General features: G+C 32.5%; 2 protein-coding genes across 5 annotated transcripts in view; one reads left to right on the top strand and one right to left on the bottom strand.

The window, feature by feature from the left end:
* Positions 1-13,568, top strand: part of LOC133191131 (RNA cytidine acetyltransferase-like) — a 298,447-nt gene that overhangs the window by 50,351 nt on the left and 234,528 nt on the right. The window lies entirely within an intron of this gene.
* LOC133191145 (1-phosphatidylinositol 4,5-bisphosphate phosphodiesterase eta-1-like) overlaps positions 1-13,568 on the bottom strand; it is a 41,265-nt gene that overhangs the window by 18,967 nt on the left and 8,730 nt on the right. For all 4 annotated transcript variants that reach the window (XM_061326882.1, XM_061326872.1, XM_061326856.1 and 1 more), the window contains exons 3-9: positions 13,347-13,417; positions 7,895-8,046; positions 6,721-6,850; positions 6,418-6,594; positions 5,634-5,724; positions 5,044-5,161; positions 635-720 (exon numbers count right to left, since the gene is read on the bottom strand). In XM_061326882.1, the coding sequence (XP_061182866.1) occupies positions 635-720; positions 5,044-5,161; positions 5,634-5,724; positions 6,418-6,594; positions 6,721-6,850; positions 7,895-8,046; positions 13,347-13,417 (825 nt within the window). The remainder of the gene's footprint in view (positions 1-634; positions 721-5,043; positions 5,162-5,633; positions 5,725-6,417; positions 6,595-6,720; positions 6,851-7,894; positions 8,047-13,346; positions 13,418-13,568) is intronic.

The raw sequence follows: 13,568 nt of genomic DNA, 5'->3' as shown, positions 1-13,568 counted from the left end.
TGCCTTAGTGTCAAACCCGTACAAAATTTGTGATATATTTCATATTTAGAGAGGTTTTGATTTTGTTTAGTTATAAAATGAAGAGGGGAAGGCAGATATCCATACAGATGATGTATCCTACAGAAAAATCAGTGATATATAATATCTGTGAAATATCTTTTAAAAACCATTAGATCATATTGCCTTTCAAATACCTGTGCAAAACTTATCAAATAAAAACCTATTCTTTCGAATTGTTACTGTGGTTCATTTTCACTTAATTCATCAGTTTAATAGAATGCCAAAAAGCTGCAAAGAAACATCACCGAAATGTCTTAGCTAATCTGTCATTCATGTTTTTGAAGACGCATTTAATTATTTCCTGTGGAAACTAATTTCTATAATTTTCTCTAAAAAAATTATTTGCTCTAAATTGAAAGCATATTCCAGTACTTTTGTCAGACTGGAAAATTAATCTCTTCCATTCAAAACTGGAAATCTAAATTTTTCAGATATATTTCATTGTGGAACAAACTTTTTAACACCCTTTACTACAATATTTAAAACATATCTAGGAAGTCTGTCATGACCTGCCTTTTCTATTGCTTCTCAATTCACATATACATTTATTCTCGATATAATTATGATGACCTACATTCAACACAACGGCAGCCTCTGGTCAGAGCCGTAATATAAGCGTCCACTCGACTTGGTCCCTTCAACTGGTCCTCAATCAAGTATCTACAACATACACACATACAGTACAGTCAGTATCTACAACATACACACATACAGTACAGTCAGTATCTATAACAGACACACATACAGTACAGTCAGTATCTATCACAGACACACACAGTACAGCCAGTATCTATAACAGACACATGTACTGTACAGTCAGTATCTACAAGGGACACACATACAGTACAGTCAGTATCTATAACAGCCACACATACAGTACAGTCAGTATCTATAACAGACATACATACAGTACAGTCAGTATCTATAACAGACACACATACGGTACAGTCAGCATCAACAACATACATACATACAGTACTGACAGTATCTATAACAGACACACATACAGTACAGTCAGTATCTATTAAGACACACATACAGTACTGACAGTATCTATAACAGACACACATACAGCACAGTCAGTATCTACAACATACACACATAAAGTACTGACAGTATCTATAACAGACACACATACAGCACAGTCAGTATCTATAACAGACACACATACAGTACAGTCAGTATCTACAACATACACATACACAGTACTGACAGTATCTATAACAGACATACATACAGTACAGTCAGTATCTATAACAGATACAATAGTCAGTATCTATAACATATACATATATACAGTATAGTCAGTATCTACAACAGACACACATACAGTACAGTCAGAATCTATCACAGACATACATACAGTATGGTCATTATCAACAACATTAGATATAGAAACATGGGTAGATTTCTTTAATTGCATATATGGAATACTACCATACACCACTACAAAGCATTTTATACATTTTATAACAATCTGGATATACAGTTTAACTTCTGTATTTCAATCGTCGATATCTTAAACACCATGGATATGTAAAGGTGAGCTGAAAGTCCCAACCACTTTTTATGCCCCCGTAATTGAAGATTCCAGGGTATATAGTTTTTGCCCTGTCCGTCCGTCTGTCTGTGTATCTGTTTGTACGCAAAAACTTTAATAATGCCCATATCTTTTGATTAGTTGGAGGTATGGCTTTCATATTTCACATGCGTATTCCTTATGACAAGACGTTCCTTTGGGTACCAACATATTTGACCTCTTGACCTTGATTTTGGAGTTTGACCCACTTTTGCAAAAATTTACCCAACTTTAACTTTGGCCATAACTTTTGAACAGTTGGTGCAAGGGCTTTCACATCTCACATTTATATTCAATATTTTTGACCTTGACCTTATAGTTTGAACCACTTTTAAAACAAGAGGCCCATGGGCCTTGAATCGCTCTTCTGATAAACTGTACAACCTATCACTTCTATTTGAAGTATCCTGTATATTTACATAAACCCTTGAAATTCCAATTCACACTCTGAGAACCCAAGATGATTCTAAGCCAATTAGTACCTGAGAGTTGGTCATGATGACCTACTTATCACTTGTCATTCTCTGAGGACCCATCAACTAAGTTTGATGATTCTAAGCCATTAATACCTAAGATATTTTTTAAAATTATAATCATAAAATTTTATAAGTAGGTCAAAGTGACCTACTTTTCAATTGTTTTACTCCAAGGACACAAGATGCATCAACTGACAAAGTTTGATGATTCTAAGCCAATTAATACCTGTAATATTTAATCAAAGCCATAAATTTTTCAAAAGTAGGTCACCATGACCTACTTTTCAGTTGCTGTACTCCGAGGACCAAAGATACATTGACTGACAAAGTTTGATGATTCTAGCCAATAAGTACCCAAAATATTTAATTAAAGCCATAAATTTTCAAAAGTAGGTCACAGTGACCTACTTTTCAGTCAACCTACTCCGAGGACCAAAGATGCATCAAGTGACAAATTTTGAAGATTCTAAGCCAAATAATTCCTGAAAATATTAAATACAGCCATAAAATTTCAAAAGTAGGTCACCGTGACCTACTTTTCAGTTGTTGTACTCCGAGGACCCAAGACGCATCAACTGACAAAGTTTAATGATTCTAAGCCAATTAGTACCCGAAATATTTTATTAAAGCCATAAATTTTCAAAAGTAGGTCACCCTGACCTACTTTTCAGTTGTTGTACTCCGAGGACCCATGACGCATAAACTGACAAAGTTTTATGATTCTAAGCCAATTAGTACCCGAAATATTTTATTAAAGCCATAAATTTTCCGAAAGTAGGTCACCGTGACCTACTTTTTAGTAGACCTACTCCGAAGACCCATGACCCATCAACTGACAAACTTTGATGATTCTAAGCCAATTAGTACCCGAAATATTTAATTAAAGCCATAAATTTTCAAAAGTAGGTCACAGTGACCTACTTTTTAGTCAACCTACTCCGAGGACCAAAGATGCATCAACTGACAAAGTTTGATGATTCTAAGCCAATTAGTACCCGAAATATTTAATTAACGCCATAAATTTTCAAAAGTAGGTCACTGTGACCTACTTTTTAGTCGACCTACTCCGAAGACCCAAGATGCATCTACTGACAAAGTTTGATGATTCTAAGCCAATTAGTACCTGAAATATTTAATTATAGTCATATAAATTGAAAAGTAGGTCACAGTGACCTACTTTTCAGTCAACCTACTCCGAGGACCCAAGATGCATCAACTGACAAAGTTTGATGATTCTAAGCCAATTAGTACCCGAAATATTTAATTAACGCCATAAATTTTCAAAAGTAGGTCACTGTGACCTACTTTTTAGTCGACCTACTCCGAAGACCCAAGATGCATCTACTGACAAAGTTTGATGATTCTAAGCCAATTAGTACCTGAAATATTTAATTATAGTCATATAAATTGAAAAGTAGGTCACGGTGACCTACTTTTCAGTTGACCTTTTTTGAGGACCCAAGATGCATCAACTTACAAAGTTTTATGATCATAGGACTTAAAATGTCCAAATTATGCCTCTAAAACGCTTTGAAATCAAATGCCTGCAAAGTTCAAAAAGTAGGTCACTGTGACCTACTTTTTAATAAATATGTTTTATGGCCCCAAGATGCATCATCTTACAAGATTTAATGATTCTAAGCCTCGCAGTATTCAAATTAATGACCTTAATTGTTTTTAAAAAGATTAGCCATAAAATTCAAAAAGTAGGTCAAGGTGACCTACTTTTTAGTTGACGTACTTTGAGGACCCAAGATGCATCAATTGACAAAGTTTGATGATCATAGGCCTTAAATTGTTCAAAATATGCCTCTAAATCATTTTGAAAAAGAATGGCCGCAAAATTTAAAAGTAGGTCACTGTGACCTACTTTTGAGTCAACATGATATGAGGTCCTTAGATGCACCAACTGACAAGATTTGATGATCCTAGTCCTTATAGTAAGCAAAATATCAACATTTTAATAAAATGTAATTTTTTGTCAACTTTGAAGTGACCTTGAGACCACGCCCTTTGCCCCAGGGTAAATCCCCGTGCAAATTTTAATCTACAACATATCCTCATCCTTTTGTGTAAGTTTGGTGATAATCTGCCCAGTGGTTCTTGAGAAGAAGATTTTTTAGCAACCAGTACTTTTGTTTCTATTTTCCTAATTATCTCCCCTTGTTAAAGGGTCACAACCCCAGTTTTAGTATAAAAGGGAGCCCTTGGGCCAAGGATACCCTGTGACAAATTTGACAATTATTGGCCAAGGGGTTCTTGAGTTATGGCCCATATTCTAAAAAGTTTACGCACACCGCACACCGCACAAATGGCCATAGCATTAGCTCTTTGAGCCTTTGGCTCAGAAGAGCTAAAAATCAACCTTGGCCATAACTTTTGACAGTTAGTACAAGGGCTTTCAAATTTCACAGGTATATTCCTTGTGACAAGACCTTCTTTGGATACCAACAATTTTGACCTTGACCTTGGAGTTTGACCTACTTTTGAAAAACTTTAACCTTCTCCATAACTTTTGAACAGTTGACACTAGGACTTTTATATTTTGCATGAGTATTTCTTATTACAAGGCCATCCCCTGTGTACCATTAATTTTTACCCTTTGACTTCGATGTTGGAGTTTGACCCAATCTTAGAAAACATTATCTTTGACCATAACTTTTAAATGGTTGGTGCTTGGGCTTTCATATTTACCAGGTATATCCATTGACACAAGTCCTTTCTTTGGGTAACAAATTTTTGATCTCTGGATCTTGACATTGGAGTTTGACTTCCATTTAAGAAACTTTAACTTCGCCATAAGCTGTCATCATACAAAGACTTTAGACTTTTTAAAAATGTGCTCAAATTACTGTTAAAATAGAAAAAATGACTATTTTCTTGTCTTTTTATCCATCAGTATCATGTATCTATCATTATATAACTTACGTGTTATGGGAAGAGCTAATGTAGTAGTTGATAATGGGTTGGGTCATGTCCTGATAGACACGCCGGTGTACAGGGTTAAATAACTGCTGGTTATGACTGGCAAGAAGTGTTCTGAATCCTGAAAAACATTTCGATAATACAACAGAAAGGCTCATTGATTTATTGAAGAGATGAAGTTGTAATAATCTACCATCTACATGGAAATCTACCTAAAATCTTTGTATTTTAAATTGCCCACAAAGTTTTAACAGCGATTATGAAAGAAATTGACAATATTTTAAGGGCAGCAGAGCTTATAATGAGATTCTGATAACAGGTACTTGTGAGGATGTTATCAATGGAATGCTTTCAAATAACATATATTAAATCTCCCTACCAACTTGTGAAAGTATTAGCATGCAAGCAGAAATCAATTTTTCTTTTACATGGCCTAATAAAGCTTCAAAATGTATTTTTCTAAAAATTATTTAGTCCATCATGTTTTGATGAATATGAAAGTAATATGCCGTGCAATATTTTTGGAAAAATGCTTTAACTAAAAAAAACCTTATATAATATACCAATAGCCCTCTCGTTAAAATAAATATTACCAATAGGACTTAGTTGGTCTTCTAGCTGTAGCTGTTTCTGAGGTTCAAATGCTGCAATCAATTCCTTGGACTGGTCCTCTGTTAAATCCAGCTATCAAAAAAATGTTTTCCAAATAAAAGATGATTTGTACTATTCAAGTAAATAATCTTTCTATTAATCTATCAAACTTTTGCTGTGCTTCACATATATAAAGACCTTTACTCATCATATGTAAGAATGTTATATTTTTTATGATAAGAAAAACCAAATGGACAGGACAAAGGTTACAGAGTTAAAAAGTTTAAAACGACTTGGCCAAAGTTCAAGATTGTTAGTGTGCTTTTACAGAGACAGGTACACATTCATATACATCATTCATATACATGTAATATCATATACATGTAATATCATATACATGTAATATCATATACATGTAATATCATATACATGTGATATAATATGATATCATAAACATGTAATATGATATTACATGTATATGATATTACATGTATATGATATCACATGTATATTACATGTATATGATATCACATGTATATGATATTACATGTATATGATATCACATGTATATCATATACATGTGATATCATATACATCTGATATCATATACATGTAATATACATGTGACATCATATACATGTAATATACATGTGATATCATATACATGTAGTTTCATATACATGTAATATCATATACATGTGATATCATATACATGTAATATACATGTGATATCATATACCGGTACATGTAATATCATAAACATGTGATTACATATATATGCAATACCTTTTGTTCATGGTAAAAGAATTTGCAGAGATCTGTAAAGGTCCAGTAGCCTTTTCCATCATCATACTTCATAAATATTTCATCTATTTCTGGCCTCTCTGTTAACATGTGATAAAACTTGACAAATTCCTCGGCATCCAACACAGGTTTGCCATAGGTTTTTGTTGTATCTGCTTTCTACAAAATACATTGTACAATAGGTTTAACATGCAGTAATCTCTTCTTACAATACTTACGATTTTTTCCCTTCAATATTTTAAACATATACAGTAGAAGAACATTAAAGCATTAAAGAGCTCTCACATCAAACAGTGTCTGGACATATTTTTTATCCATGTCTGCATTCAACTGCTTCAGCAACTTGAGAATTTCCTCAAAGTCAAGACTTCCATCATTGTTCTTGTCAGCCATTCGGAAGGCTTCTTTGATCCATGTAAAACCAGATAAGGAAGCAAAACATATGTACTCAAGATCTCAAAGGATTATATTTACTAATATATCTTATTAAATTCACATAAACTACAGACTCTCTGAGCAAGCTCACAAGATGGTACCCGTTAATTAAGCTTCTTTCTTTTCCTGAGGAATCTTAGCCTTGGGTCACGTTAAAACACATTCTTATATTTATGTGTGCATTTGTCATGTTTGTATGCATAATATAGGACCTAACTGGCAAGTTCACAATTTTTTAGCCAGTGATCCTGAATTTCTTTAAATGACCTTAAGTCAGGTCACTAAATACTACATTCTTTATCAAGTGTAAGATTTAAATTTTGCTCCAAAACAAATTCATGAAACACACAAGTGTACCCAATACACAATTTTTCCCTTCAACTGACCTTGAACTTGCCCAAATAACCTTTGAGTCAATGTCTTAAAACACTCTCAGTTCATATGCTTTTTTCCTTAACAATAAGATCCTTTTTTTCAATTAAGTTATAGGCCACACCAAAATTTTACACTTTTTCTCTCTCAGTGATTTGAACTTGCCTAAATGACATTGAATTAAGGTCATGACAAACACATATAAAAGCAGCTACTGCTTCAGATTTGGACCCCAAGGGTTACTCAAAGTGACACCTAAGTGACCTTAAACAGAGTCTGTACTAACAGATAGGCACTACGCACTTCTTGTTCGCAGGGAGTTTTATATTAGTTTTTACTCAAATAATACTTTTACTAACTTGAATAATAAATGAAGTAATTGATTACCACTAGATTATATGACAATTAATTCACATAACAATAAGGATCTTTATGTATGGCATTCTCATTTTTCAAAAGTGGGTCTCAACTTACTGACTCATTTAATTATTATATTATTATTCATGATTATTAACAATTCAAATTCATATGATATTCTTAGTGCAAAAATACAACCTAAAAGGAACAGACTTAAAATTTTAAGAAAAAAAGGACACTTATTCTGGTAAACATTAAACTATATGATGTTAGAACTACTTCATAAAAAGGATATCGGTCAGTCTGTTGTTTTTGATCCATGTACTGTTCCATATGGAGAGCGAATCGGAGACCTTTGACCCAGTCATCTCTCAGTTGATGAGACTCAGTCATTAAGTGTAGAACTTCATGATTAGTACCAACCACTACAGCAAAACACTGCCCTCTCTGGAAAGAAAACCTATACATCAGATTAACATGTAAATTCAATCTATGATACATAAGGTATTTAAAGATAGAGTCATTATAGTGGTCAATTGTGGTCCAATCTAACAACAAATCATTAAATCGGACACAGCTTCACTATAGCTAGCTAAATTGTTTCACATGACACCACTTCAATTATTAGACCATGAAATATGGAGATAACGAACAGAAATCAGGCTCTAAATCCAGTAAAACAATAGAAATTGCGAGCAGAGCAGACACGGACCTCTAAAAGCATCAGAGGTGAGATCAGGTGTCCTGGGGGAGTAAGCATCCCCTATCGACATGTCACACCCACCGTGTGCTCATTGTCAGACTTGGGCAAATGGAAAAATTCGTACACAATTAATTGTTTAATTGGAATGTGTGAAATGATGACTTTAAACAAGACTGTTGATATCATTGTTTCATCAACTTGTTTGTCAATATTTTGCCTCGTTGTCATGGAGCATGCTCTTACATATTGAATCAAATGGGAGATATATACCCCACATGCAGGTGATAAGGGTATACTGCTATATAAATAAGGGAAGATGATGATAGCAAAATTGAAGTCATCATGTTTATCATAAAGTTTTGTCGTTAGGTTACCATTAACATCTTTTTCTAGTATATATATCCAAATATGAAACAGATGTGTCAGACTCTGTGGTATCTTTTATTTCAAGTTCACTGGGATATAACTGAAGTCCAAGAATGAATGAAAGTAACTATTGTTAATTTATAATATATTGATATTTCTAAATGTTGCATTGAAAACCACAGCAAGTGTCTTCTTCAACTCGTGTATAAGTTTTTTAATAAATTTTGCTTCATTATATTGAATACAAAAATAGGTCGATCTGCTAATTACAGGAATTCCAACAGATGGTTGAACACCTGATCTCTCTAAAAACTACATAGATATTGTCAATCAGAAACTCAAGCATCTTTTTAATATCTACTTCAGAGTACTTGTGTGTACAATCAGAATGATTTATAAACAAAAGTTTTGCAAATGACCAATGACAAGGTAAGTAAATCTATGAGTTCTATTTTTATTTTAAAAAAAAGCAGCTAATAAAGTGTTGAAAAATCGTACATTTTGATGTTACAGATTTAAACTAGGTAAAATTTTGTGATTTCAGATTTCAGACCATGTAAGCAATTATAATTTATATGCAATTTTAATTTAATATCAGCAAGGATATCCTACATTCTTTTAAAGATTTCAAATCTTGGTATTCCTAGGAAATAGAAATTCTGCAGACATTTTTATTTGAAATCTGGCATAATTTTTCTAAGTTTGCAGTCTTGTAACTGCAAGCCATTAAAAGCCCATTGTGTCCTCGTGTTGTATATGTAAACATGATCTAACACAATCAGGAGTTACTTCCCCCTGACAAATATTTCGGCCTACACCTTTAAGGTGTAAGGCAATTACCATTTGACTGTTCAAACAAAACCGTTTGTAATGAATTTGCACACATTTAAAATTCCTCTATCACACAGAACTCATGAAAAAGCTTTGTTTACTCTACTGTTGTGATGTACATGTCATTGAAAGTCTTGACCAATGCTGTATACATTTACATCAATAATTTCAAACATTTACACACCCTACACTCACTAGTCCACTCCCTGTCTGGACATTTTCACCAGAATGAGTGAATGACAATTCTTTTTTATTAATATCAGACTGACAGAAGCTACCTATATCTTAAGAACCTCTATTTTATCTAAGTTGCAGATGAGGGGTTTGGAATGTCTTAATATATATCAGAACAATTAACTTTCAAAAATTGTTTGTAACCAAATGATTCTGAAATGTTTTAGTAATATCATGCATTAAGCAATGAGTCATTTCCCATGAATGCTTCATTCTAATGCACACTTGAATTCTCTGAAAGCATAACATGAAGATAATAAAAAGAGCAAGTGTATCTGAAGCAAATGAGAAAATTATCATCAATATATGTTAATGGAGCATTTATGATTCATTGGTATAAATATAATGTTATGAAAATATACAGGGTGTTTCAAACTTTTAGAAGTATATTTAGTTACTCCAGGAAATGGTTCTATATATGCAACAAAATAAATAAATAAATAAAAAGAGATAATAATGACTTAATTGTGCGACTGCCACCACCACCATTTCAAGCAGCCCTGCCAAAGGGACAGATATTACTGTCACATGATTAATCCCTGCTATTGGTCACACTACATTTCTACAATGGCAGCAGCTAGAGCAAGATAAAATCCCCCCCCCCCCCCTTTTGTATCCTCAGTCAATCTCAATCTTACTAGATCATTATTTGGGGTCTTTATAAACACATAAGTCTGAATGTATGCAGTCTTATTAAATTAAGACTTGTAATTGTGCAAGATTTATATAGACAATAGCAGACCTCAAAGGCTTCAGTATCAAGATGATCTCAACATATAAATTGATATAATCAACTTTGTATCTGGGCAGCTGAAATATCTACCGGTAGCTAGTCTAGCAGTAAATACATTTCTAAAGATAAATCGAGTGCTAGACAGCAAAGAATTTTTATAATTTTTGGAAGTATATGCTGGTTGTTCATTATTAAAAGAAAAATAAATTTGTAAGTAAAATGCCAATTTTCAACATAAGTTAAACATATATAACTCACATCTCAACCCAAAGTCATAAAATTTGATCCAAGGCCATGCATATAATGTCTATTAGATGACCAGTAAAAAAATTTTTTAAAAATACAGTGCACTTTCAATACAAGATTAAATAACCCTGCCAGGAAGCCTAAACTCAGGACTTGAAATTTCAAATTTTTGGTAAATTTTAGGTCCCCTTGCTCTGAAACATAAGTAAACATCTATTATGCCATGAAATGTCCTTGAGTAAGGGCAAGGTTTTCTTTCAATGCTTAATTATGTTAGTAAACCTTATGGCCTGTAGCTTGTACTCAGGAGATATAGATTATCATGTAAGTTTGTGCCCTAGAAGTTTAGTATTTAAAGTACCAGTAGTTTAGAGAAATTTATACAGATCTATTCTGGTTCTACTCATCAGACCACAGGAAAAGGGGAGGGGGCAAAGTTTTTTTTTTATTTCTCTTTATCTATGGCTTGAATATACCAAATTTGGTTAAAATTAGCTCAAAAGTTTCAAAGAAGTTGAAGATGACTGATGTTCAAAGTTAACCTTTCTGCAAATTTGCATGCCTGCAATACCTTATTTTTTACAAGAAGGAGAGTTAATTAAGTTCTAAGTTGAATTTAAAGTGCTCTTTTATTTCTTCGATACTTAGAAATTCTAGTAAAACTGTTAATATTATAAGCAGCATACTGAAAAATTCTATACATGTACTATTAGGATAATTCCCTCTTGAACAGGACAATTAAATACATAAAAAAATAGGAAATAACAAGACAACACATTATAGCATTTATCTATAGATTTGTCAATATATCACACTGCATACATCTGTCCTCATCTAATTAACAAAAGAACTTATACAGAAATACTAGAATTTATATTCATACAGCCATTATATTAAGTGGAATATGATACTGATATGGATTTCAGCAGTATGATAAACTCATCAGGGAAATTACTAATAATTACCGGTAAAAGAGTTCCACAAACCATTATGTCCTACAGATAGGGTTTGTTTTATTTCTTCAATATCCCATGCACCAATGGTTTTCATCTGAATTAACCATACTATAAAACTGTTTAACAAATCAAGAAATAGTTCAATTGTAATACAGATAATACAAGTACTTCCTTAGGTATAATTTCAACAATGCAAAATTCTGTCCCATAAAGTAAGTTTTCATAGGTGGGATGAAAAGGTGACAAATGAAAATTTAAAAATATTTTGATTGAGAAATCATGTCAGCCTGAAAGAATTACCCTCCTACTTCTTTTAGTTGTTCAGAAATGCATTAGGCACAGATTGGTACTCCATTCATCATAATTCCATAGTTCAGTGAGGGAGACATTCCTATATACAACAACTTTAAATTTTTCACCCACATGAATTAAATTTACAGTGTATTTTGATGATTGCATGCAGTTACTAGTATAGCTACGAGTTACATTGGTTTGACAATCCAAACTTTACAGGATCAAATTTTCTAAATATGAAAACAATTCCAATGCTAAAATAGTTCAGTCGGAGCTTTTACTACCAGGCATATTAAATTAAACATTCAAACAGAATGATTTTGTATATAAAAATTCACATACAAGAAGAGACATATTTCAAGGGTAATTAATGCTCATGCAAAGGCTCATGCAATGCTCAAAATAGAACAAACATTATGAGCTCCAAACTTATGAATAGTATTGTATTCCATCTGCTTTCTAAATTGAATATAATTTTTTTTTGGGGGGGGGGGGGGGTTGAACAAGTGCATCTGCAAGGTTAAAAAGAGTTTTAGGTACTGCATTTAAATTCCTTATAAAACTGATCTTATCCAACTCACAATTCCAAATTTAAAAATAAAATTTTCCAATTATTCATATTGAAAAAAAGTCAAGAAAATCTTCAGACATCTAGACTTCATAAAAGAGTATTTTTATGTATACTGAATAAATCTTTATACATTTGATTATTTCCCTAACCTTGAAAAATTAGTGTGTGTTGTTGGATAAATAAATCAATCAATTTGTTAAAAGATATATTAAATCCTAATACCTAATTGTTAGTATAAAACAATAGCATATGTCACTTTGACATTGATAAATAAAAGACTTTGATAGACTATAACGAATTGAGTTCTAGATATTATATAATTAACTTATCAATAAATCATACAGCTACCTGCAGTATTCATTAGACCAAATTGTGGGCATTTGCATAATAAACAAGATTGACCGGTTACAGTACCATACTGAATAAATAGTTTCCACCTTATATGTATTCTGTTCTCTGATGGATGGAAATTCCGACTACTACCATGATTACCAGTCTTAGTACACTGTTAAAGGGAATTCCAAAGTAAAGATCCGAGTCAGACATTTTCTGTCTTAAAACAAAATATATATTATCTCAACTAAGTAAAAGATCAGCTCTGGGAAAACAAAGCAACACAACATAAACTGAGGCTACTTTAGTTTGGTGCCACTTAAGGTTCTAATGTACCTCTTTCAACTAACTTCTCATTATTTATGTCATTCAATAGATGGGAGGAAGATCCAATATTTTCCCCTAGATAACATATTATGCAGAAATTTTTTCTTGGTAAGAAACAGCATAATTCTGTTATAAATGCTTAAAAATTCTTACATCATAAGGGTCCAGTCTTTTTGAGTAATCTTTTTCTCCCTCTCTAACTTCTCGAATCTTTGATATTGGCCCTATACAGATAAAAGTTAAAATTGAAAGAGTATGTTTACTTTTTTATATTATAAAAGATACTTTAATTGTAAAGAAATAAAAAAAACAATTTCACATATAATAGGGATAACAAATAGCTGTTTAACCAATTCATGAGTTTTTTTTTTTTTC

The sequence above is a fragment of the Saccostrea echinata genome, unplaced genomic scaffold (assembly GCF_033153115.1).
Source record: "Saccostrea echinata isolate AGI-Se365-2 ecotype Australia unplaced genomic scaffold, CSIRO_AGI_Sech_v1 ptg000001l, whole genome shotgun sequence".
In the NCBI taxonomy this organism is placed as follows: domain Eukaryota; kingdom Metazoa; phylum Mollusca; class Bivalvia; order Ostreida; family Ostreidae; genus Saccostrea; species Saccostrea echinata.
This window is presented reverse-complemented; position numbering and strand designations above follow the sequence as displayed.